Here is a 27,048-nt window from a genome sequence, read left to right as displayed (position 1 = left end):
TTTTCACACCGGTCAAAATTTAATAAAAAACCTTTAATTAAAATAAAGGCCGGCGCAAAAGTCAACATCGCTGCGATTCAAGCATCTGAGGAGTGAAATTGGACAGTTCGGTGTTTATCAGAATGGATCAGGTCGAATAGGTTCTGATTTACTGATTCCAGACGCTCTCTAGGACAGACGTTTCTTCATTCGGCAAAGGCGGCGGCGTGCGCGCGCGCTTTACCGCCGCAATGCGGCCGTTTACACCGCGCCTCGAGTCCCGCTGGCTGGCGCTCCGGCCCCGGGTAATATCTCTTGAGTCGTAAGCAAAAGCAGCGGCGGCGGCGGCGGTTTTTAAACCGGTTCGTCGTGCATCCCGTTGCCCATCAGCGGCTGCTTGCACGGAAGGGAACTGGCCACACTCTCGCTGGTCGAACGGCGCGTCGACAGGGCCACGTGTTCGGGAACCAGCAGCTGGTCGTGGTGATTGGTGGAGGGCGCCTCTGAGTTGACGTAAAGTGACGTCATCTGCGTGCCGCTGCCCGGGTACGTCGAGGCGGTGCGTGACGCGTTGGTCGGCAGGCTGCGTCGCCAGCGCCAGTTTTTCCACACTTTGCCGATCTCGGCCTGTACCTCGCCGTTGCAGAAGCAATAGAGAATGGCGATGAGCATTCCCTGAAAGCGGAAAGCAAGCGAAAGAGGATTTAGAACGGCGCTTTTCAGACACTATTACAGTGGTTCTTAACTGGGTTGCATCGTCGCCCTGGTGTGCCGTTTCTAATGCTAAAGGGTACCGATATAGGCATTTGAGAATTTTTAAGAATCTGATTTTTGCTCAATTTGTAAACTTCTTAAAACAACTATTTGTGTACGATTAGAGACCATTATATCAATTGACATTTTTCTACATGTTTTAAGTTGACTGTGTTGTTCCAGTTCCATATATGGGGACTTTTTAGTAAAACTCTCCTCGCAAATTCCAGTCAGGGTGCCGAAAATATAATTACTCTTTCTTAGGGGTGTCGTAAGCCGTAAAAAGTTGAGAATCACCGCTATAGTGTTTCTGGGGAGATCTACAAGTGTGCACGTTTTGTATTCGAGGAAAACAACCTATTAGTATCACTTAACTTCACGCAATGAAATGACTGATAATGTCACGACAGTTACTATTGTCTTGATGGGTTAATTTTAAGGGCGATAAAGCAATGTGGTTTGGAGGGAGTTTGTCATGACGCTTTTATTTGGTAGAATTGCTGTTTTAGTTCTTCAGTTTTAACTGTCACGTTGTTTTTATAGTTAGTTAGTTGATTTTCGGGCACTTTATCATTTAAGATTATTACCTTTTTTATGTCACCCTTCTTTATACCTTAAAATTTATCAAATCGTCTTGGTGTTACAAAGTTTTGTTTCAGTCTACTATTTTGGTTTATTAAAACAGTTTTCAGGAATAACACGTGGACAGTAACTCCGTAGTGTACACTGGGAAAAATTGACAAAAAACCTACTAGAAGCTAGCAAAAAGTGATGCACGGCGCTAACTAAAGTAAAAAATTCGAGAAATTTAAATAGGAATGTCCGAACAAAATACACTTCAACAGAGTAGATTTATTTACTGCTATCCGCCCTTTAAAACGCAAAACAAAAAATCAAAAAAAAAATACAAAAGAAGCACCTGTTCGTATCTTACCTGAATAGAAGTAGACACAAGTTCGACATAAAGCTTGACGTATAGCGTCGGGTTGTCCCCCACCACTTCGTCGGTGGCCGCCAGAAAGATAATGTAGTGGATTCCGAGGAGCGGAATAAGGGCCAGGGTGGAGCGGGCCAGTCTGTACTTGTAGTCGTTCTGTGGCATGTTGTTGGCGCGCAGCTTGGACACAATGATGCGCACGATGTTGATGAATATGATGAAGTTGATCTGCGACAAGCGAAATGCCGTTTGATTACGAGGTGGGATGCGACTTGATAATAAGTGGTCTGAGGGAGTGCTCTTCAACCGGTGTGCACGGTGCACTCTAGGGTGCACCAAAATATACATGGGGTGCACCAGTACGAAAAGGTATACAAGGGTGAATCGCAAACTTTTAATGAACCAATAATGTTAGATCGTATTTGCCAGTAATTACCAATTATAAGACAATGGTGCTGTAATCGCTGTGAACCAACTTTCTGAGACATGCGGTATTTCTTTTTTGCCTGACTATCGTGGAGTAAGTTGTGTGGCATCTTTTGTATAAAGTTTGGATGCTGTTTTACGTCATGCAATCGTACCCGCAAGCAAGCATAATGATTTTTCATATCGCTTTTCACCTCAGTTTTTCTTTTAAGTAAACAGGGTGCATGAGTTCATCACAAAAATTTTAAGGGTTCACCAAACCAAAAAAGGTTGAAGAGCACTGGTCTGAGAAATCCTACCGCGCCAGTCGAAGCGAAACTATAAGGCCAGATTCAAGAATAATAATTGCGTGTCTGTTACGCCAAATTTGGTCCTACCTTACTGTCTGTCGGATGTTCGAGCGCTGTGCAAAGCGTTTTTATGATAGTATTAAAACTAGGAGAAATATAGTAAACAACTTTCAAGTACACAAAAAACAAGCGAACAGTGGCCTTTGGATGATTCTACAGGTCTTTCCTAACCCAACCGACCTGATGTTCCAATAATTTTCACCCACATAATCACCATGAAGAAAAAGGGGCGTAATTGCCTAATGGAAATAATATTAAAAAGGAGTGAACAGCAAATGTGATACTATATAAGGAACATCACGCAAAAGATGAGGTGCAGAAGTTGAGAGATTGCAAAAGGTACGCGAGTAATTAATCGATATTGAACAAAAGTAAAAAAAGCATATACAACTGTAATCCAAACTTATATTTTAGTTCGCTTTATTTAACTTTGTCTAGTTTTGTTTAATTCAACTTCACCTCAGTTTGTTTGTTCTGTTGCCTTTCTACTTTTGCGTTTTTCACTTATGACCACTAACTGTTTTTCGCCTTGCTTTAATGCTTTAATGCTAAAGGGCAATTCCTTAGTTTCAGCAGTTGCTGAAATATATAAAGGTATAGCATTGCTGATGTATAAAGGTATAGCAAGGCCTTTTTAAGACAAACAGTAAGAAAACTGAGGAATTTCTCGATAACAAATACGTTAGCCCGGTGGCGAAAAAGGTATTTATAAAGCAATTAGGGCGACCCAGTGAACTATTGCGCGTGCAACTTTTAGCCAGCGGAGATAGTTAATCTCTAAACAGTAAACACGGGAGGGAGGCTCTGCGATGCAGGATGGGATAAATACGACGAAAGAAGGCTGCTGCCGGTCACGCAAGTTCGTGTGGAGCGAAACTAATACGAGATTTGGGCGATAAATGGCCAATCGTGGGCGCTAATTGTAAGTGCTGGTTTGATCGGTCATCCAAACTGTAGGCTATTTGCGCCAGCTTAAACGAAAGCACTAGACGAACGGTTTCAATTCAATAGAAATTTGGCGCCTTTTTGAAGTGTGATCACGTTCGGAACGATGTTGCGGTTTGGCGCGCGAACTATCGTGCCATAAAAAATACATTTTCAACTCGCATACCAAGGCCGCGCCTGGCAATTAAGGCGGATCGCGCACGTTACACTATATTTCTTACCAAGCTAATCCTAAATACTTTCGCGTAAAAGGCGATGGAAAGCTGAGGGATAATTACAATTATTATTGCAAGTACGCGGGCAGCGATTTACTTGGTTTAAACTGCGAGAGACATCATGACATAAAACCCACACGAGTTTGCTTGCTTTTGGACCTCATTAGCTAAACTATCGACATATTGACGTAAAAGAAAGCGAATTGACGGCCAGAACTACTTTGGCCACGTATATATTTGAAGTGATCAACCTAACGACGTGTGTCATGATATGGCCAACGAATTGAACAGTTTTCGAAAATGCAATTTTAACTCTTTTACAGAACTTTACAGTCTTTCGCTGTCTCCTGGGAACGTCAAATATTGCTAAACGTTTTCATTTCGACCACTTTCATTTTGCTTTGTTTTTTGATGATCCAAATAAATCATATATCTATCTATACCAATCAATCTACAGTTGAAAATAAAACTTTAAAATATTTCATTCTCTCGCTCTTTTTCGCCCTTGTCGCGAAACGTCACCACATTTAAAATAGTTTAAACGTCATTAATCCCAGTATTTTACACAAAGTTTGATTGAAACTTTACGGACGTATGCAATCGAAACGACTCTCGGGTGAGATAAAACTAGATTACATGAAAAACAAACTAATGAGCAAGGTGATGCTTTGGGGAATACAGCGCGATTACACGGACTTCAGTTGACCCAAAACAAAGCCCGAAAAAAATGTTGCACGGTTCTACGACGTCACAAGCTCCACTCTCGCCTCGTTATTGCCGGTATGCCGCGCGTTTGCTGACGCAAGATTCGTCACGGACTGAAGTATTATCGGCTGTTTGGGTTATACCGCTTTTCATTCGTAAGCTGGTGAAAAACAAATTGCAGCGGTTTTACCGTTGTTTTTTTTGTAAAAATTTTGGGTTTTTGTTTTAAAGGAAGAGTGGGCCATTTTATCAGGTTGTCACTGTAATACCAAATATGACCGTTCATTTTTATTTAACTTTTCACTTCACCTCACTTGTTTGTTGTTTTTTTGTTGCCTTTTTACTTTTGCGTTTTTCACTTATTACCACTAATTGTTTCCGACTTTGTTTTGTTGCTAAAGGGCAATTCCTTAGTTTCAGCAATGGCGGACACCAGAGCCAGGCAGTTTCGTTTGGAGCGTGGTGTGGTGCACTGTATTCGTTTTTATTAGCAAGCGAGCTAGCGTACACGCTGTCCAACAGTTTGCGCTTAGTGTTGGCGTTCGCGCCACACCGCCATACTGGATAATAATCAATAACGTTTAACTGGAGTGCGGCATCCGGTCAGTGACAGGCCGTTAAAGCAGGGAATGAGAAATGGCGCAACAGTCACAGCATTTTTTTTATTTACCAAACATGTCTTTTTCCATTTAGGAAGCATGCGATTTCTTGTACTATACGAACAAATAAACCGCTTGTGATGTTTCAAGGAATTTTCGCAAGACAAAACACTTTTATTTTTTAGTCATCATCAATATCTCTTACATCAACTGGAAGACCTGGTGCAAGTCGAAAAACGGAAAAACGCACAAAAAAAATAAAGGCGTTTTAAAGATCAAGTAGCTCAGGTCCTTACCGCAATGGCAGCGATGACCGGTGCCTTGAGTGACCACCAGATTGAAAGATTGTCAAATATTTCCCAGCAGCCCTCGTTTTCCAAAGAGAGCCTTAACGCAACCCAAACCATCACTGGCAGCCAGGGACCGCCTAAATAACAAGATATCCGTTAGTTATGCAGCAGCACCTGTTTTGCCTGTATATATGTTTGAGTTGTGGTTATGTAGAAATGACCAAGGGCGCCCGACTTGAACGGCCAGGCACTTTTCTGATGTTTTACACATGTTGAACTTGGCGAAATATATTTTCCTTTTAAACCAAACGTCTGATCCTGTTTTTACTCACGTTTTTAACTATGAGTTTTACTTGTTAATATATGCGTCAGCGGAGCAATGATCTGGCTAAAGCCGCCGATGGTTTTGGATTCTATAAAGAAACACTCTATTGCTAATCCAACAATTAACGTTCAAATTTGCTTCAGTAAACCAGTCGTGCATATAGTGTATGTGATAGATATTTTTTATTTTCGGAGAAGCATTGGTTGTTTGCTCCAGGGTGAGGCAAAAAATGTATTACGTCACTATTTTTTTGTCAATTGCCGAATCATAGCTACAGAACTGACGGTCTTCCCTTATAGAAATAGGAACGGTAGCAACTAGCAATTAAACCTTAAACCGTAACTTTAGTTACATTTTCATGCTTTGGGGTAAATCCGGAAAGACATCCTTGCCTAATTATAAAACAATCTGCTTATAAATGTGAAAATATTGCCAAATGTGTATGATTGTAATCTGGTTGGTGGGTAATTAACAAACTTAGGGGATCGCGTAGAAAAGTGGAAAGGGGTTCGCGACAATAAAAAGGTTGGGACCCACTAATTTAAAAAACTACCTTAAGACGAGCAGATATATTTCCGCGTTAGGCCAATATTGAACGAAGTAAAGCCACAAAACTCTCAAGAACCGAATTAAAGTATAGCTATAGGTACAGGTTCGCGTTATAGGACGATGTAGGCCTACATATATATTAGAAATGCCAGGGTCGGATCCAAGATTTTTGTTTAAGTGGGCGCATTAGAAAATCTTTAGGGTTCACATCACAAAGTAACGTAAAAAACGTAAAGTTTTTTTTTTCTACTAAAAGTACGGAAAATACTCGCGTGCAGCATAAAATAAAGCTTTTGTATATTTTAAGTTGCCAAACTTTTATTTAGTAGGGTGCGATAAGATGCACGGCGCCTTAGGGCTAAAACGATTTTAGTAAAACGAACTAAGACATGCTAGAAAAATAGGCAAAAAATACAGTTTTGGGCGATATGGCCAAGTCAAAACATATTTATAAAAATACTAGGCGTAAACCCAACTTGTCTATTGTTCATTTCAAGGTTAATCACGTGCGTATTTGCGGTTAGTTTTGGCCAGCACTTACTTACCCCATCCGAAGGCCATGAACCAAGGAAAGAACTTGTGGTCGGCCATGGTGAACACCAGAAGCATGTGGAGATAAATTCCCTCGGCCAGCAGCCAGAAGTAGTTGGCTATTATCGCGTAATGCATTAGGGTGATCGTCAGTCGACACGTGATCTGAACAAAGGGTGAGACGGGGCGTTACTTCTTTGAAAGGAAATAGGTCGGGAATCGAAAGCCATCGCAGACTCCCCGACTCTGTCGATCAAATCCAAATAAGGCAGGCCAGAAAAACAACTAGCCTGCAGTGAGGTTCGAACTCACGACCTCCGGCTATACCTGGGACGTCGCTCTACCAATTGAGTTAAAAAGGCTCATAGAGGAGCGAGTCGAGAAACAACCATACGCCAATACTTGCTACATTCTGGCATTTGATTGCACGTTGAATCGATAAAGAAAATCAGGTCAAACGACGTAACAACAATCCAAAATAACCACAAAGGTTTTAAAACGATCTTTTTTTTTACAACTTTAATAAAAGGCAGAATACTGCAGTCGCGGCAAAAAAACGCATCACCAATTCTGTTGGGTTTTTTTAACCTTTGTGTTTCTCAAAACTTATGACATGGATAAAAGATCAACAAAGGCAGCGTTGTAACATGATTAGAACCGAACATAAACAACTAAATTAATAGCATTGTGATTTTTAAACCCACATAACAGCAATCGCGGCAAAAATACGTAGAGGGACAAACGTTTAAAATGCAACAAAGCGGACTTGGCTCTGGCTCTGTTCCTAAAATGAACTCACAGTTACATCAGGTATACAGCGGTTGACACAAACCGGCAATGCGGATTATGGCACGCGCCTCCCAGCAAGTCACCGCAATTTGCATCGTCGTCAGCGGAGCCAGAATCAGACCGCCGCGCATCTCAATAAACATAAACCTGGCGCTGCTGGCCAAGGAAACCCGTGCGGCGTTTCGAATAGGTTTAAGGCGCGCCTCGCACTGGCTTGGACTTTGACCTTGTTTGTTGTCCTGCATTAGGGTCAAACTGCGCCCATTGTGTGAACTTTAAAAAGCGTGCTGGAGCGCGGGTGTGTAAGCGCACGCTTCGTTCTGACAGGAATGCCGCCTTAACTGATTTTGATAACTGCCGGTTTTATCAATGGGCCTGCGACGTTTATACCAGGGTTTCTGAACCAGAGGCTCCTCGGTCATTTTTAGGTCACGAGAATACAACATTTTAACAGCTAGTTAAACTCATGTTTGCTGTTGTTTGAGGTTTTGGTTATGACTGCATATAAACCTATATTGTGACGTTCTGTGATGTATTATTTTTAGAAACGTAAACAAGGCGGGGCCAAGTGCTGGAAGCCAACGGAAGGATAAGAATTGCTAGTATATGCACATTTCCGAAAAAAGATTTCGGACAAACTTGAATTTTACACCTCCATCGAAAAGTACAACTTCCTTGTTAACTTTAAAGGGCGCTGATTTGGGTCGTTGCAGCTTTTTTGCATTGCAATTGCAACTTACGCTTTCAATGATGCCAGTTTCGGGTAGTGGGTTTAAAATGATCAACACTATTCGAACGTGCAGTGTTTTTTTTGGTTTTCATGCAACGTGTCGCAATGTGTGTATTTTGTGCAACGTTGGAATGCCATGTTTTGCGATAACGATGCACGTTGTTATGCTCAGCCAAACTATCACTAAAACTGTATGCTGTCCAACCAATGAAAACGAACGAACGCCCGAGTTTATGTATCTCCTGGTAGAAGTTCCCAAAAACGCCACCGTTCCTCTTGGAAATGTTTCGACAACGCCCTGCCGCAAACTCACCGGGCGGTTTACGCCAAGCTGCCAGGCTGCCAGGCTGCCAATGACTCGACCGTTCGGCGACGGCGCCTCATTGTTGTCTTGTTTGTAGGCGTCACCGTAAATATTATTACGACGCCTGTTATCTCGAAAGCATTTACCGCCGTCGCTGCTGCAGCGCCTTCAATCGCGTGACTGATCAAAGGGTTACTCGAGGACATCGCTCCGCCTGCGGTGCTATCCCTGATTGCATCCACTTTTTTCGCGCGCATTTTGGGGAATATTTGAAATTCGCAGTACTCCGAGATTGGTGGGTTGATAAATGTATTTTGTAAAGTGCGCTCTAAATTGCACAAGACCGCGCAAAGCCGCGTACATGGTTCTACTTGAATCTCACTTGCTTATCGCGCGGACATCGGAATAGAGGCCCAGACTTTTGTTTCAATCACGTAATTTTGTAATGGAGACGAGCTTAGTTGTGATTGGAGTAAAATAACTGGTTTCTTTAGTTCAGAACAGGGTTTCTTAGACTGGGGTCAATGTGCCCCTTGGGCGCACCTGAACTAGTTTTAGGGGGTCCACCAAAGCCTGATTGAAAAATCAGTCTATATATGGAAAGAAAGGAATTTTTCAAAGAAAATAGTCAATTAAAATAAAACGTTTTTGCACTGAAGGTATTTATACTCTTTTTCACTTTTACATTTTCAATTTATTATGGCATCTCTAAACATTGCCTATACCCTGGCCTACACGAAGCAAAAAGCTGTGTTACGGGTCCGCGGTAATTTAAAATGTAAGAACCACGTTGGTTTAGAACATGAGTTAAGTAACGAAACAATGCTTTCGCTTTGCACGCATTCAAGTGGCTCCTTTTTGTTGGCTTTTAAAGTTATGCCCTGCTTTTGCTTAGAAGTTGCTTTTTTTCGACACTAAAAGAGCCAACGTCAAATATACAAGCTGGCAAGGTTTGGTGCGACGGTTCCATTACGATCAAAAGCCGAGGCTAATGAAATTTCCCAGCTTGCCGCTGACAGTAGTGCGCGACGAGAGGCGACAATCGATAAAGAATCGAACGGAACTCGGTTTGGTTCGAACTCGTGATGGGGACGCTGGCAATTAGCAGGCTGACGAACATCCCTCGTGGCCATTTGCCAAGTGATCAAACGACCCCGCTAGGGTGAATTGAATCGATGGCCACAATAAGGAAAATTTGAGAAAAACGAAAATTTAATTTTATGGAGTCGCCTTTATACACGATTTATTTGGTATTATTTATTGCTTTTAATAATTGCATGCTTAAACTTTTTTCTCCAGGGCTGCCATAAGCAGTGTGGCAATCACTTAAGTTAATGTTTATTTAAAAACTTACCATAAGTCTTTTGCGCTTAATGACTCAACTTAAACTGAAGCCATTATAGTGTTTTCATTGAACAATTTTTGTAACACTAGTTTAGATCATATCGACAATTTCTGCCTATAAAGCAGTCTGCTCTTTATATTTTACGTATTGCTTGCTATATCAAATATCGCCCAGGGTCAGATAACATTAGCAATTTTAATAATTTACATTTAATTTTAATGCAAATGACTCGGACTTATTGTACAATGACTTAAAACCTGACTTGACTTGTTAGGTAAAATGGCTTTACTTGGACTTGTCTATAACAGTTGATCATCAGTCTATTATACAAACTTTGTTCTACAATTATGTCGCCTTTCTACACAGCTGCAACAAAAACGAAAACCTGTTGTCACACGCGTTATAGAATGGGTCTAGTCGCTGATATTTCAGTTAGCATTTTACTGCAAGTAATCGTTTGTCCGGCAAAAACTTAACAAAAGGTAGACATATTTTTTAGCTCTAATGAGCAAAATAAAACGACAATTTCTCACCATTAAGCCGCTAACTCCACCGGCATCGTCGCAATAGCTCGCCAGGTTTTCAGGACTGGACATGTCGCGCTCCACGGCATAATGGCCACCAATCACCTTGTCCTTGATCATGACGACGATGTAGCGCACCATAAAGGAAAGCATGAGGTTCATGTGGATGTAGTTTCTCGTGCAATGGAGCTTTCTGCGTTGAAGAATAGGTTTGCTGAAAAAAATCTTGTCGCAAAATCAACGACGGACTGCGGCATATGCACATGTCTCAAACTCGTAGTTCGCCGTTAACAAAATAATTCGTCCTTTGTAAATCAAAATTAATCCGTATTACAGAAATTATTCTTCAAGCAAAACTAAAGCCTTTATACTAATCTCGTTTAGTCGTAAGGTTTTTGAGGCCTTATATAGTTAAAATTAAAGATTGCTGGGAGTATACTGTATTTATTTTAAAGCTGTATATTTGAAGTCAGTTATGGATTGATTTGAAACCTAATTAAAGCTAGTAATTAAATAGGTTGCTAGGGGGAGGAATATTTCTCCCTCAATTATGAGACGAATTGTATTTTCTACAAACCTTTTGAAATAGGACTGACTATTCGAAAGTTACATGTCGATCGGTAAACTTGTGCAGTTGTAAGGTATTAGGGAAAAGTTTAGCAATACCAAACAATTGCGGCACAGCTGTCTTTAACCTTTACGGGCAATCAACAAGTCTAAAAACGGCACCAGTCTTATTCTAGGAAAATAGTACGCGATAGAACTCTCGACGGTACCCGGTATTATATGGTATTTACAACAGTCGTTAAATCACTTATCGGATAAATTTAATTCATGATTTACGATTCGTTTAAACAAGAAATTTTTTAGTGGCATTTTGGCCTTTTTTCAAACGTTGTATGTGATGTAGTCAACTCTAATTTTGTGTGGAAACAATAATATAAAACAAAATCTTTCAGAAAACGAGACACCTATACGAAATCAATGCAAAAACCGTAATAAAGGGTCATGGTCAAACTACTTTTAAGGCATAAAACCGGACTTTTGCCAAATTGTCCACGAAAAACGCCAGCACATGTCCGTACTCATATTCCGTTGTCACAACGAAAAAAAAAAATAAATACTGGCGAATGCTATTAAAATCTTGTCTTGCCACTTTCTAAGCGCGTTTTATAAACTCAGTCGGTATGAGCACCATCGCTCTGAATGCGATGTCACGCAAAAGAGGCCGACGAATAAACATTTAGGCGAAATACGGACGGGACTCGTTCCGCGAAGCGCCACGTTTAAATCCCGTCTATAATCAAAATTCTCGGGACGATCGTGCCTTGTTGTTTTGTCGGGCTCATGCGCGACCGCTGCGAGGGTCCGTGCCGACTTACACGTCGCTGTTTGTTTGCTATCGATGTTCGCAAAAGAGGCAAAAGCGCTCCTAAACAAAAAAAAAACGGTGCTCCCACAAAAGTTGGACTTGACTTTCGACCGCCGCGACCCTGTGAGTCATCAGCCCAGCAGCGCGGCGCTTGGCCGGCAACACTTTGCTCTCGCTGTTGTGTCACGATGACGAATCTCGGCGGCGGCGCGCGAGGAATTTTGCCTGCGTGATGACGCCTCGATTCGTCCCTGTCGCTATTCCCCTTCGGGCAGAGTCGAGCCACGGGCGAGAGCTTTACTCGTCGAAGGCAGCCGACCTTGTAAACAAGTCAGTTGTTTATGGTGGGCGACCTTAAGCTACAAACCGAGTCTTTTGCGAAAAAAAAAGTTCTTTGAAAGAGCGGAAAAAACGGACCGTCGAGGAACGCGTTTCTTTATAAGTGTGTTCCAATTTAAATTTAATTCAAACTGCTACAAATGGCACGTGCATTATTATTCTACACTAAGCACCTTTTGGCGTCCCCCAAATGGCAAAAGTGCCCTTCAGATTGCTAATTCTTTATTGACCACGAAATAAACAGAAAGGCGGCTTTATGCAGCACAAATAATGACATTTCAAGTATTGGTCCGGATAATTTGAGTCAGAGGACAAAAGCACGTTTGAAATACAAAGTTAACTGTAAAAACGTTACAACCCAGATATATTAAATCGTATGTTCTTTACTAAGCATTGGCCAAGGACAACAAGTTTTCAGTCATCACGGTTTTTCTAAACACTGTGAGATGAAAAGGCTTGGGTGACGAGGCCGGAGGAAATGATTATTACTATATTATCAATGTTTAATTACCTTTAGTGTCGGTTAGGTGGATAAGAAATAGGTTTGTTGATTACAGGCTTTTGAGAAGTAAAGCCTTAAATCAGTTTAAACCTTCAAATACAATATGGCGGTTAGTTAAAAAGTTTTCTTTTTTGCAAGTGCTTCGATTAAGCTAAAAAATCGAGGCCGATATCAAGAGGCTGATTTCTCATCAAAACACAAATTTATTAAAGGTTTTCAACGCATTTAAATTATTTTTGAGGCAGTTGTTTCTTAGTTTAACGTTTTCACGACTAAATCTCAATAAATCTAACCATGGTTGGTAATGGCCCGGTGTTTAGCATATTGACATATTGTCTAGGTTCGCTGCTCTGGCTTCATATCATAACTTAAATTCAGTCTCCAATATTTTGTTTTATCCGATTCCAATTACATATAGAATCAAATGAGCATTTACATGCGCTTCAGTTGTTTTCCGTAATTTTAAAACTTATTACAAGAATGATTAAATATTACAGATAAGATACATACCATTTAAAAAAAACTGTGGCTACACAAGTGTACCGAAAGTTTAAACTCACATGGATTTAAAGTTAACACGTGAAACACGACTTTTTAATTCACTTTTAACATTTTCAATATACACATTACGCTCGTTTGAACCACAAGCGCAATATAATCATTAAATCGACAGCAAATGATAGGTGATGACGACCCCAAAATGGGTTTAGGCGACCTTTCATGAGGTCGCGATACATAGGTTGTAGACCACTGCCTTATAAGGTCTGATGGAAGTCTTATATAACCGCCTGTATCAGGGATAGGTTAAAGCCTTGAACCTTTGCACTCATCGTCTGATAGCATCTCAACCAGATACCAATTTACGTTTATCGACTTTACTATCAATCTTTTTTTTCTTCTCCAAAACAAAAAGGAGCAAATAATCGCTTTTTTCAATCACGACAGAGCAATGAAGATTCGTCCTTCATTGAACGCTCATTTAATCAGTTCACGTGATTAATAGAGACCCAGGAGTCACCGAGGTTCATAATAAAATCGTCTGTTTCTACCAATCAGCGCAAAACTGTTATTCTAAAATCTCCGAACGGAAGTGTTACTCTTTTTTGTTATCCTACTTTATGTGATAAAATTAAACCAAATAAAAACAAGTCAAAGTTACCTAACTATTATGTCACTGTGGTTGCTCTTATCCAAAAATATTCCTTATACGATCAAAGAAACTCTTTTTAATTTGTAATCGAAAATTACTACAATTAAGGAAAGGACCAGACGGTTACAACACGCCACAAGAATGTCAGAATTCACCGTCGACCAAGGTATGTTGTCAGATTCGGGACTGGATTAACGGATTATGCTGGCGCCGTTTTTAGCCTATCCAAAGAAAACAATCCGGGCCATGCCGGTTCAGGTTGGAAACGAAATCGAAATAAAGGTCATTCGACGACGACAGGGAATTTTCAAACAAGGGTCAATCAAGTTTTCCATTTAATCCTTAACAACATCTATTTTTGAAATTGTAGCATTCCTGGAACGGTGCATATCGCCTGTACGAAGTCAATAAATCCTCCAATTATTAGGCTCAAAGGATTCGGTTCCAACCATGGCACATACCCTTTCAACTTTTAAACTGACTCAATAACCATTTAAGTTTTTCGTTTGTGCTGCGATGTTAGCACCCGTGGTGACAAATAACCAGTATAAAAGAAACCAGTCCCTTGCAGCGTGAAGTAGGTTGTCTGCGCAGAAATAGGCGTGTCGGAGGCGTGGCCGCATAGTGCAGTGGTGACGTAATTCGCAGAGGGCACCTTGATATGAACTTCGCATTCGCGCCCAGCACCACGGCTGCATAACAAAATTGTTTCTTGTGCGCAAAAGTGTTGGCCAGGTTCTACGAAAAGCGTCTCGGCGAGACGTTGTTTGAGGCGGGGTGCTAAAAATATGGCATCGCAGAATAGTTTGAGGCCAGTTCCAGGCCACGACTCTTTCGCCATCCGACGTATTGTTAACAGAAGGTAATTGTTAACAGAAGGCTGCGGCTGCTGAAGTTACATCAGCGAAAGATGTGGAGGGAATAAATTTTGGCGTGTTTTTTATACAATAAGCGGTGACGGTTTTACAAGTAGATTGTCACTGATTGATCTATACGAAGTCCACAATTCTCTTCCGATGCGACAAAATCTTAAACTAGGGCATAATGTTCAATGTTGCACCGGGCAGAAAAAAAAGTTTTACGTTAAGCCTTGTACCAGTAACAAAAGTTCGTATCTCAATACGGCAACATTTTCACGTGTCATTAAAAGCGTTTGCCTTATGGGATTTTTGAAAATCCTGTAACGAGTCAGCTAAACTTCTTTCCGATTTAATGGCCTCATCTACAGTTTTAACAGCGACTACTTATCGCTGTATATTCGCGTTTTCAGAATTTTCGACAAAACTGTTCAACATATTATGGCGTTTAAATCGATTTGCCGTGTGTTAACGCAATTTAACCGCCGTGATCTATAAGTGTGATATACAAATTGAATTTCCATGCGGTTTCGCTGATGTGAAGTATGTTGCGCCGCACGGTAAAGCTCGCCTTTGACACTAAGCGGTTATTTTCGGCTAGCCAAAAACCTTTCACCCAAATTCGTGCTCCTCGCGAACAATTATAACACTGAAGGCGATTAAAGAGATTTTGATCTTCTTCTGCCTAGAGGTCACGGGTATTTTCTGCAGCGTAGCGCCAATCTGTAAGCGAGTTTTTTACTTGCTCTTGCGTTTTAAGTTAATCTGCTTGTCCTGTCAGCCTAAGCTTGATACTCCAAAGTAAAAAGATTTTTCTCTTCGTGTGTGGCATTATCGGGCCCGAATAATAGTCGTAAGTGGTGAAAGGTATTCGGTGCCTTTGTTACATGGTTGGCTTTAAAAGGGGAGAAAAAACTTACTTGAAGAATCCAAGCAGAAACAGCGCCACCACGAGGCAGATGAGTGAGATGACGTAGCCGGTCGTGTAGATAATTGTCAAAATGCTGAAGATGGCTTTCTGCAATGCAACAAAAAACAGATGTCATAATTCTTTGAAAAAAAACATAAAAAAAAATAAAAAAATTACACGAAGAGTTGCAAAGTAGTTAAAATTGACATGGTTTTGTCGCCACGTTTTTGGATTCTATAAATAGGTTAGCGCACTTTAAATCTCACACACATTATCAATAAGCACTGGCCTTACTGAAAACCACTAAAACGTAATAAAAGTCTAAACGCAAGTATTTGACGTCAGTTTGGTATATGTTAATGTCGCAAAGGTTTGACAATTACCAAACGCAAAAATAAGTATTATATTAAATTTTATTATAAATTACGCTAAACTAAACTTCTTTCAAAAATAGTCTGACTACGGTTTTCAGGTATGAACATATGGCACGTATGTATTTTACTTAAAAACTAGGCACAAAAGCGCATACAAAATAAACATGAGAAAAAGAATATAAAAAAAATGAAAGCAAAAATCGACGTATAATCAAAACAAATAGCTAAGCAAAACTACGTATAATCTGCGGAATGTGCATGTGGTTTTAAATCGTCTCACTTCGATAAAGAAAGCTCTGTATTAGGCGCCAAAGTTAAAAACTTGAAATGTTGTAATCTATTGAGTCTGGTCTTGTAAGACGAGTTGTTTACTTTAAGCTACTGTATTTTCGAGTCTTTAACCAAATTTACGTGGGGTCAACGCCTGTTCAGATTATAAACTTGAATAATCCCTTAAAGTGGCATGCCAGGCGCCAAGTTTGAATCCAAATCTTAACGGAAAGGAACCTGAACACAGCGCGTGACAGGTTACACTGAAAATGATCAATGACTTGCAAACTCCGCATGCATAAACAGTCTGGGATTATTGATCAAAGTCGACTTTTTTTGCTTTCGGGACATACTTGTGATTTTATTGAGCGCCTTTGCGTATGACGTAATTTGGTGAATGAATCGAAAACTTGCAAGTGCGTCACGAGCCCTGAGTTGAACTGAAACTGTAAATCTCGCACAAGTCATTTTTATTGTTCAAGTTGTTTCCGTACCACTAAAGGTAAGGTAATATTATTAAACGCAACATCAATTAAACTCTATTTTATTCTTAAAACAAGGAGGGCGTGATGTGACTCATTCAATTTATAAGTCAGGGAATTTAAAAGATGATGCGCGACCACATTAAATCTTCATGAAAATTTCATTAAATCTTCATGAAATTTGTTCATTCTACGTCTAACTTTAATATTATAGTTGGACGTAGAATGAAAATCAAAGCCACGAGCAGAACAGTTGGGAAAAGGCACGACGCGGCCAAAAAAGAAGAGGGAGTTAGCGTACCTTGTTTTCCACCTCGACGTCGGCGTAATAGCTGCTGGTCGCCGGGCTGCAGTCCTGGCGATTTTGCCAGATGACCCGCTCACCGTCCACCGTCCACTCGCGCCAGGTTCCATTCGCCGTACAGGATCGGTGTCCGAATAGAGAGGAACCTGTAAAAGGCGCACAACGTGTGTGACAAAAACGCCAGGCGTCGGACATCCTAGTGGGCTGGGCTCTTAGCGCTATAGCGGCACGCACTGTAAATCGTAAAGGTTGAAATTACTGCCATTATAGGTGGTTCACCAATTCTAACCCTAGGGCATGTTTTGTGATTTCCACCCCGGGGAAGAAGTGTTTATTCTAACCTAATTGGTAAAAAATCTGTTTTCCACCCTCCCAGAGGTGCTTTTCTATTAATGCCATCCAATCTCAGCTTTTCCACCCTTCACATTCCACCCCCCTTAAAGGTGCTATTCTGTTAATTCCACCCAATCTCAGCTTTTCCACCCTTCACATTCCACCTCTCTCAGAGGTGCTATTCTATTAGTTATACGTATTGCACCAAGTTTTTATAACCTGTTTTCTACGGTAAACGTGACAATCAGTGCTGGCAGCTGGCAGCTGGCGGTTCCTTAATCCCGAACAAAGTCCAAACCTGGAACACTTGCCATCAGTGAGACTGTTTATTTTACATTTAAAGATACGATAGTATGGGATTAAGCCGTGCTGTTCATACCTCCCTCCATTGAGGCGAATAGCTAAATTTCAGCGAAACTGCCACTGCGAAGTCGCTTTATTACCTGGGCTTGTGAACCTCGTTTCAAAAGTCAAGTTTCAATTAGGTTCAAGCTGAGTTTGGTCTATAATATTAATTAAATCAACGATTCTATAACGAGTGAATTGTTAATTCATTTTGGTAACTTCGATTTAAAACATCTTTTGAATTGAGAAGCCGCGATTTTGGTTGTTCGTTAGGGTACGTGGACTAATTTTACTTGGCCTAATGGAAATCTTATTCAATAATTAAAAAATGAAAACGAACTTTGTAAAAAAAAAAGTTTCAATAAAAAAAAAAAAACGATTTGGCGCCTTGTCTTAAATCGCTTAAACTTAACGAGGGAGGACTAATTATCGTTTCTCACTCTAAGACGCCAATGCTCTGTGGTATCACACATACCGCAAAGCGTTGGCGCAACGTTAATCTGTGTACAAGTTCTTGCCAGACAAAAATGTCAAGATCTTTCTGAATATTTACTTATTTACGACAGACACGTGGGCCTCTAAAAAACGTTGTCTTCTAGAATCCCGCCAGGCACCGCTGTCTAGTGTAGCGGCATTACATGACCTTTATCAAGGATCACCCAACTTTTTTCACGGACTGAATATGTCGGAAATGCAATTTGTTTTAGACTTTAAAGAAACTTGATTGTGGTTTTTGAAGGATAGAACATAAAAATTAATTTCGAAAATACTGAGCAAGCTTCTAAAGTGCCGTTTACTTAAACTTCAAAATTCCACCAAACTTTATCTTCGATTTGCACCCGACAAACATTTACGCGCATAAGTATATATAGTAGGAACAGTATTTTAGGTTTATCAAGGAAGTATCAGTTTCAGCTGATGGATCCTTGCTTTGTCATGTCAATGCAATGTACAAAAATTTATTAAAACAGTTGCTTACTTTGTTTTATTGTTGATACTGAAAGCATATAATTGGACATTTTTGGACTGTACAGAAAGCGGCTTATTTATTTGTTTTACGAAAAGAGGTGTGCTGGGTTTGATTTTGCAACTTGAAGTGCGTACATTTCCATGACACTCTGTTTGTCGAAAAGCTTCAAAATACATTAGTTTTTCATTCACTGCTAATTATATGAACTCGAATCCACGCCGGTAGTTCGCTTACGCCTGACAAGTAGCCGAAGAGTGCGGTTTCCTCACAATTGGACTGAGAAGTACCCGGCCGGATTTCTTATATTTTTTACCCGGCCGGATTCTTGTATTTAAATTTCATACTCTACACAAAGCGCTTGTGTTACAATGGCGACACTCCCAACGCAAAACGATCTTCAAAGTTTTGTAAGTTAGGCAATGCCAATCCTTCGCGATGGTAACCAACTGTGTCTATCTAAAGCTGCTAAACTTACGGTTTTCGTGATTTGTTAGATGCTTAGAACACGGGATTTACTGTGATGGTGGTTTAGTTTAAACAAACAGTAATTGCGAAAAAAGTTGTAAAAGTCTTCTTCCTCAGAGGTTTCCGAGAAAGGGAGCGGCGAATATACATTAAACAGATTAGCTTTATTTCTAAAAATACAAAACTCGGGATGTATACTCGACAGTAGTCAAATAACGTCTTCCAGGGCACAGACATTTGTCATTACGGTAGACTATGTTTATCGCTAAAATTCGGGAAATTTTCCGAAACATCTGAGTTTGTATGCCTAAAGACTATAGCAGGGGTGGGCAACCTAAGCCCGCGGGTCAGATCCTGCCCGCCAACGCAAATCATGCGGCCCGCGACCTATTTTACAAACTGGACACGATGCCATTCCTCATATTTTTTTGGCTATTTCGACTACATAAAAGTTTTTTCTTTTTTCGCAAACCATGTTCGTCTGTCGAGTGTGAATTGCAAAATACCCCTAGTTTTATCCCTGATTAACAGTCGTTGCAGTTGTTATAAGATGCGTAAGGTCTACACAGTTAAATTTCAACGCGAGACATTCTGAGTTTGGTTTTGGCCGTCGAGAAGAAAAAATGTTGCCCACCCCTGGACTATAGTGTATGATAAACGCGGGTCGACAGCAGTTTTTTCCTAAGGGTGTGCGTGCGTTCGCGTAAAATCGCATTGCATTTAAAAAAATAGGCATCAGAGGGGTCGGCGCAGTTCGGACCAGCAAACCCACATCGCCCCTGGGTTTCATACCACCCGACTCCTTAAAATCTTCGAAAGCACTTAGAGGCAACCTGTCGGAAGTCACGACCGGTCTCGCAAAACACAGCGCAGCTGTCGGTCAACCAACAGCATGCAGACTTAACTCAGAGCGCTGGTGATTTGGCGACGGTGGGCCACTCCATAACAGAGTCGCGTTAATCCCGCGCCCGTCTCGGATTTCAGAAGCCAGTCACGACTTGGCGTGATACGAAACGCATTCGCGGAATACATCGGGCGGAGTAAAGTCCCCTGGCCATTTACCGAGGCTCTGTTTGGCTTATATGGCCGCTGATGCCCGGCGTGAACTCAGACGCGGCCAGAAAGCTGCTGTGTTACGCGCGCGGATTTTGGACTGATCGGTTTCGCGAGGCGGCCATTGTTGTCTTGTCTTTGGCTATAAGTCGACTTCGTTAGGCAGTGTGTATTCTGCTACTTTTTGCCGATTTGATACTAAAGTGCTGTCATTTCTGACAAGCTGCTGCCTTTATATTCTGCAAACTGAAACTAATCAACGTTTTTTATTTATTTAAGAATGTTTTTTACGGACTTGCTGGAAAACAGTTGGAAAACTGCGCTTTAACACAACAAAAATGAAAACCTGCAGAACATAATAAACTTTCACATTACCCAGGCTATACATGTCGCATCATGTAAGCGTATCAGGCCGACAAATACTTAAACATGAAAAAAGTTGTTTTTCCTTTTTCTTTTTTTCGAGATTCAAGTGCTTTAGTTTAAACTTTAAACAGTAAAAAAAACTTTCCATTCATTCCGAATTCGCACCCGACGCACGGCTGACATTTCTCGTCCAAATAATAACGAATGCACAGGGAAGAGAAAGGAGCCGAGACTTACTGTTTTCGAAGCCCACGTATTCGGGACAGGACTCTTGCAGCATTTGGCCGGCCATGCCGTGCGACCAGCACATGTAGCCGTCAAACTCTCCACGGCACCAGGTTTCTGGAACACAACAAGCGTTAATCTGTTGGAGGCAGACTTGGACAACTAGATTTATTTTACCTTTTTAAAATTAAATTCGAATTAAATTAGAGCATTTTAGTTTTTTTTAATTAGATTAGAATTAGATCGTTTTAAGTTTTCTCAAATTAGATTAGAATTAGAATTACCGAATTCCTAACAAAACAAAAAACAATTTCAACTAAAATTTGAACTAGAATCACATATAATTATTTACATTCAATTTAGTTTAATTGCAAATTTATTCTTATATGAATGCGAATCGCAAATATGTGTGTGCCATTTTATGCCGTTATATGCTTTTTAGACTGTAAAAATTACATAAAAGTCGTTTAAACCAAAAGATTTTAATTGATTTTCTGTGTTGGTTAACTGAGAGACTAAAAATGCCGTTGGACAAAGCAGAAATTATGGAAAAATCCGAATTAGATTAGAACTAGAATTAGCCGTATTTTTCTCTAATTCAACGAGTTGGAAAACTAGAATTATCTATAGTTGTCTAAGTCTGGTTGTTGGAGGTACGCACAAATCAATGTAAATACGCCCAAAGTGCCCCGACTATGTTACGCTTTTTCGCGATGTTATCTTCTGTGCGAACTTCCCAGCGATATTCGGCTTTAAAAAGCAGAAATATGGCGATACACGTAAGTAAATGGTGGTTAGCTGCCTGAAAGCTTTTCTGTTGTATTTTTCTTGTGTTTTTTTCGCTGTTTTATTTATTTAAAAAAATTCCTGCCTTATAAAGTTATTTCCGCGTGCGTCGTTTTGCCAATCATTAAAGGGTTTACGGCGAGCGACGTTTGGCCTTTTGTTTTTTTGCTGCGGTCTTAAATCCTTTGACGCCCTGTCATTGGGAACACGGTCTCCAACATTTGCTGGCCTTTTAACCAATTTGTGTTAAAAACCCTTTCGCCGAAATCTTGGTGCGCCTTCGCGGAAACGAAAAGGGCGTCCTAACCGCGCTTTTTATACAACTAATAGACGAAACGCTGAAACGTTTGAAAACAAGACTTTTTTCCATGAAAACTAAGCTGCTCTGTGCATAGCTGTTTGTTAACGCACTCGGTTTCTTTACAGCGCATTTTGGAGTTACACAACGTAACGTTTGAAAGACATTCCAAAGAGCGTGAGATTTTTTGGGAGAGCTGTCCGAGTTTTACTTTTCCTTGACATAAAACCGCCAATGAATTAGTAGGTTTTTCATACTGGGCCTGGCCTTGATCCAGTATTGCAAACTATATGTATTCGTTTAGCAATCCTACAATGTTAGATTTCAGTACAACTCACCATTCTCCGGTTTGTTGGCCCACGATTCGTTCAGGCGCTGCTCGCACTCGGACTTGTATGCCAAGTGGCGGCAAATGAAGTCGTGCATTTCTTTCGAAGTCACCTGTAAAATGTGAGGAGCGACTGGTTAAAATGTCGAAAATTTGCCGTCACGAGGTATCCCGTGGCCATTGCAAAGCAGCAAAGCCGCATGCTGCATATGCTGTTGCCAGCAACGATGTGCAGCTGGATTGGACTTACGACAATAAAGCAAGACAAACATTTGAATTAGACCAACGTCGGCTCCATAGAAAGCTCAAGACAAGCGGTGCGCCGAATAATAGACGTTTTGAGCAAACACTGTCAAGCGAAGTGCAAATAAGTGAAAGGCCAACTTGTTTATTAAAAAGATAACAATCAGCCAGTAAACCCCGCTTTGTCGACCGATTTGGCATTATTAAAGGCCCCTGTCTGGTCGTAAGAACGGAAGTCGAACCCATATGCCCCGTTTCCCACATTGTCGTTTTACGTGAAAATTGCTGGAATAACCCAATTGTCGTCAATTCGTTTAAAAACTGTCGCCGTTTCGACTGGCAGGTTAGATAGCAGCGTTTGTCGATGACGTCCAAATTACGAACGAAATCGGGAAAATAGACAAGGGGTGACGTCATAGTTAGGTATGACTAACATCAGTTAGGTATCTTGGGTAGGCATTGTTTGACTGGGACCTTGTTTTCACAGACTTTGCGTCTACTCAGTGTTTTCAATTTAAAGATTGCAAGTTACATCATATACTGTCTGAAGAAAGGGTTTCGAAAGGGTTGCAAGTTTTGGGGTCAAATGTTGCTAACTTTGTTTAACGCTTCGGGCCAATTTCTCAACGGTTATATTTTTTTAATAATTGGTTATCTTGTTTCACCTATCACAATTAGGAAAACCAACTAACAACTAAAGTTTTTGATGTTTTTTCTTGGTTAGGTATCAAAAGGAACGGTGTTTGTTACCCCTTCTCGAACTTCAAGTACATAAAGGCTTCCAAATCGATCCTAACAAACAGAAGTTGGTTTTCAATTGTTTCACACAACAATAAAGCATTTGTCAAAACTCCTTTTCGTCTACGATTGCTTAAAAAAGCACAAACTCCCACATTGAACACAAGGCAGGAGTCGCATAACGTAGTGATGATTTATTTGTAACCACCAGGCTCGGTGAATGTTTCACGCGTGCGTCACCGTTAACAGTCACTGGCAATTAGGTTGCCGCTTTTAACGATAACACACCGCAAAATGTTGCAATGCCGTTTAGCAGTGGTTATCAAACTGTGTTACACCTGTTTGCCTCGAGAGATTGTTAAGTGTGTCGTGAAACTTTTTGTTAAGTTTGAAAAACAAGTTTTTTGTATTACAAAATGACATACACGCAAGCATTTCAGACTTGAACATTTAAACCCAGTTGATACTATTTAAGTACTTACATTTCGTTCGTCGTGTGTTAAGGGCAATTGTAAAGTTACTATATTGTTGTTCTGTAAGAAGTATGCCGCGAAAGAATCAATATTTAAAAAAAGTGTGCCGCAAGCCAAAAAAAAAGTGTGCCGCAAGTCAAAAAAGATTAAGAACCACTGCCGTAGAGCGCAACATGGTCTCCCATGCAAATTAAAAGTCGTCCAACGGAGATAGGGCACCTTTTCGTACATCCCGGTTTTAATCCAATAGTGTTGGCGTTAATAGTTGTTCCTATATAAAGTTGTCGAATGTAACACTGGTACAGTACTACAGGCGAGGTAAAAACTCTAGTTGTTTTAAGGTGGCGATACAGCTTTTTAAAGGAAAGAGCACTACGTTCGTTACGCACGATGAACTCCAACTCTGACCCTTAGTTTCCAAAACGCTCACAAGACGGCATCTGCTGCACTTAAGGGGTATATCGAATAATTTGACCCACGAAGGAGATCATATTTGGAAACAGATTTTGTGAGCGAATATCACTTGTGAAACACTTTGACAGATATCAAACGTTTCCAAATCTTAAAAGTTCACTCCTCTTAAAATTACCCACGTACAGTTGTAGGCTATCCGCTTGGCGAAACGTTTTCCCGCTCTTAATCTCCAAACAGGCCTTTTTTGAGGCACAAACGCTTATTCCGCCATGCGATTTTAAAACGTGTTACAATCGATCAACGTGTACTTCAGTCAGCTCATTGATACTCACTTCTTCGGACGAGTAGTAATCATCGTAGTTGAAATCGTAATCTTGTGAATTTTCGTAATACATTCTTGGATATCAGTGATTTTGCAATAATTTAACAGTCGGCTATACATAAATCTAAGAAGCAGGAGAGAATCGTGGTGTGTTGCTTTGGCGTGCGATTTTAGGGAGGCAGTAAATGCTACATGTAAAGCGACCTGCTCGATTCGGGATTTTCCATTTTAAAAATACTATTTTGGGATATAAGTTCACGTGCTATTTTAGGACAACTTGGAGTTATTTATGCTACGGACATTTGTACGAGTTTTGGACATTTAAAACAAGCGTTTTGTCCACGAACACTAAAAAGTGTCAGATAAAAGAAAAGTACGCAAGTTCCAGGAAAATCGTTCAAATGTAAATTAAAGAAAAAGTTTGATCGTTTCATTCTCTGACAAAAAGCAACTGAAAAAACTATCGTCAAATTTCAAAATAGCATTACTACGCCTGGTGCCGTGACAGATCACTGAGAGGCCACATTCTAGAAGGGCGGACTCTTATAAAACCGCCAAAAACCACCGAATTTGAACTCCACAACAAAGTGCCGCTTGTACTACGAGCAAAATGACAATAAAACTCAAGCGAAATTTCACTGAACTTTGGGTGGGTGCTGAAAAATTGACTAAGCAGACAAGCAAGACATTTTCGCGAAGCAATCTCTCATAATAACCGAGTAGCCGTGAATCGCGCTGCTTTTGACTCGATTTCCCTTCTTGCCGCACACTATATAGGAGCGATTTCAATTCCGCTGCGCCGCTTCCGGCAACTTTGCTGCAGCGTTTTTGGCGTCGCGCGGAAAAGCCTCGCAACTTTAAGGAGCCGCGCTTTTTTGTAAGCGAGCCGCCGGGCCCGGCGCGCCTTTTTCCTGCCTCGCAGTCGCTTTTCCCAGTTCTTACTTGGCCTAAAGGCTGGCCGACCTCGCGTGAACCCGCCGCCCTGATACTACAGGTGGCGGCATTTTTGTTCCAGGCGTTACTCGCGCGCGGTTTATTTTGGCAACAGCAGTCTGCGCTGCACTGTTGGCCTGAAACTGCACGGCTCGCAAGGTAGGTTCCTCGAAATATTCTGCCGCGCAGAGTTTGGAAGGGGTTGCCGCCTAAGTTTTTTTTTCGCACAAGCAGCGCAAAACAAACCTGAGGACTGAAACGACGTCACGGCTATATGGTGACTGAGCCAATACCGGGGTGTGCAGGATTACAGGTGCAAAGAGGGTAAATCCCGTTTAATTTTCTCGTTTCCGCGTGACACTCCAGTTCAAACTTTATGCAGCCGGGTGAGTATTCTGGTTTAACCTTTATCCACCCCGGTTAAGTACCTTGATGTTTATAAACGAGGAACATTTAATTGAACAGGTACCCACTACTGTTCAAGTCACATTCCAATAGGCGTGCCGCTTGAGTTTAACGTTGTTTGTTGGTGGTACCGCATGTGGCCAAGGTTTCCTTTTGCTACAATATAGTGTCAACTTAACACCGAAACCGACAGGGATCGTAAAATGACGATCAACGGTCTTATACCACCGTAAGACGTACGAACAACCACCGTATATTGTAAATTTTGGAGTAATACAAAATAGCCTGACATTGTTTAATTTTAACAAACGTGCTAAACTCTACCTTACCAGGGAAAACCTACAAAAAAGAGTGTTTAGAATTCGATAAATACCCAGCGATACTGGTATTCGCGCCGAACGAGTTAAAAGTTTCATGCGCGAAGTGCTTTGGGAGGTTAAGTTAGAAATATTATTGCCAACCAGGCCGACAGTCCACACTAAAGCTTACTAAGTTGTAGTAGCATTCAAGAAAAAGACAAGTCTGTTTTATCTTCAGATACGAATTAAACATTCTCTTAAAAAGTACGTTTTTTAAATGTCACCATTAGGTTTTAACACGGTTTATTAAATCAAATTAATTGTTCAAGTAACTTTTAAGTCGCACTTGCTTTAAAAATGAATAACATTGAAAGTCTTTCGGACAAATGACATGACTTGGACTTAAGTCAAAGTGTGAAATATCTTGGGTTTAAGTTAATTGTTTTTATTAGTTTGCTTTCTAATAAAATCGGGTTATTTATCTCAATTTTTTCACGTAAAACAATTTGCTTTTTTGCTTTTATTGCGTTTTCGTTATGTTTTAGTTTAGATATTGCTCATATACAGACGGGTTTATTATGTTCATGTTTTGACGTTTCATTTGTATGAAATTGACTACTTTAAAATTGACTTGTTCTAAAAATAACTTGACTGGGACTTAGCTTGTTATTTTTTTCAAATGACTGGCATAGGACTTAAGTCATTCAAACACCTCTTCTCAGTGATGTGAACCTTGGTCCCGTTTCCTATTTCCAGGTACAGTTCTTTATTTTATTTAAGCACTTTCAGAAGTCAAATAACTATTTAAAACTTGTTGATTGGAAAAAAGACTCACTTTATTTGTCAGATAGTTGTTTTCGTGAAAGATAATTTTTTTTGCCAATCCAGTTGAATAGAATGCCTCATTGCCAGTAGGCCAACAATACAACCAGGATTGGGTTTTTTGGTCTATTTTGGCGTCACTGGCGTCGGCCTTACTCCACACGAAATCTTTTTTTTTCTTAAATGGTAACTATTTGTATATTTTTAGGATATTATTTTCTGAAAAGAAAAAACTCTGTAATAACAACCCAAATACTGATCGTTTTTTGCAAGTGCAGGTGTATTTTTTCGTTTTTTTACTCGCGTATATTTTTTTCGAAAATGTATTGCGAAAATACACTTATGCCGGTCGCCAAATTAACCATAAAGCCTCG

The 27,048-nt window shown here is 40.5% G+C and overlaps 1 protein-coding gene across 1 annotated transcript in view; it reads right to left on the bottom strand.

Moving 5' to 3' along the window:
* The window catches only part of LOC146136788 (glucagon-like peptide 1 receptor), a 40,430-nt gene continuing 13,382 nt past the window's right edge, over positions 1 to 27,048 (bottom strand). The window contains exons 3-11 of the mRNA XM_083396043.1: positions 22,036 to 22,138; positions 20,626 to 20,730; positions 16,854 to 17,002; positions 15,437 to 15,534; positions 10,306 to 10,489; positions 6,619 to 6,769; positions 5,206 to 5,336; positions 1,667 to 1,897; positions 1 to 654 (exon numbers count right to left, since the gene is read on the bottom strand). Coding sequence (XP_083252169.1) covers positions 334 to 654; positions 1,667 to 1,897; positions 5,206 to 5,336; positions 6,619 to 6,769; positions 10,306 to 10,489; positions 15,437 to 15,534; positions 16,854 to 17,002; positions 20,626 to 20,730; positions 22,036 to 22,138 — 1,473 coding nt within the window. The 3' untranslated portion in view covers positions 1 to 333. The remainder of the gene's footprint in view (positions 655 to 1,666; positions 1,898 to 5,205; positions 5,337 to 6,618; positions 6,770 to 10,305; positions 10,490 to 15,436; positions 15,535 to 16,853; positions 17,003 to 20,625; positions 20,731 to 22,035; positions 22,139 to 27,048) is intronic.

This window comes from Ascidiella aspersa, chromosome 8 (assembly GCF_963924565.1).
Source record: "Ascidiella aspersa chromosome 8, kaAscAspe10.2, whole genome shotgun sequence".
NCBI lineage: Eukaryota > Metazoa > Chordata > Ascidiacea > Phlebobranchia > Ascidiidae > Ascidiella > Ascidiella aspersa.
Note: the sequence above shows the minus strand (reverse complement) of the source record. Positions and strands in the feature narration are given on the sequence as shown.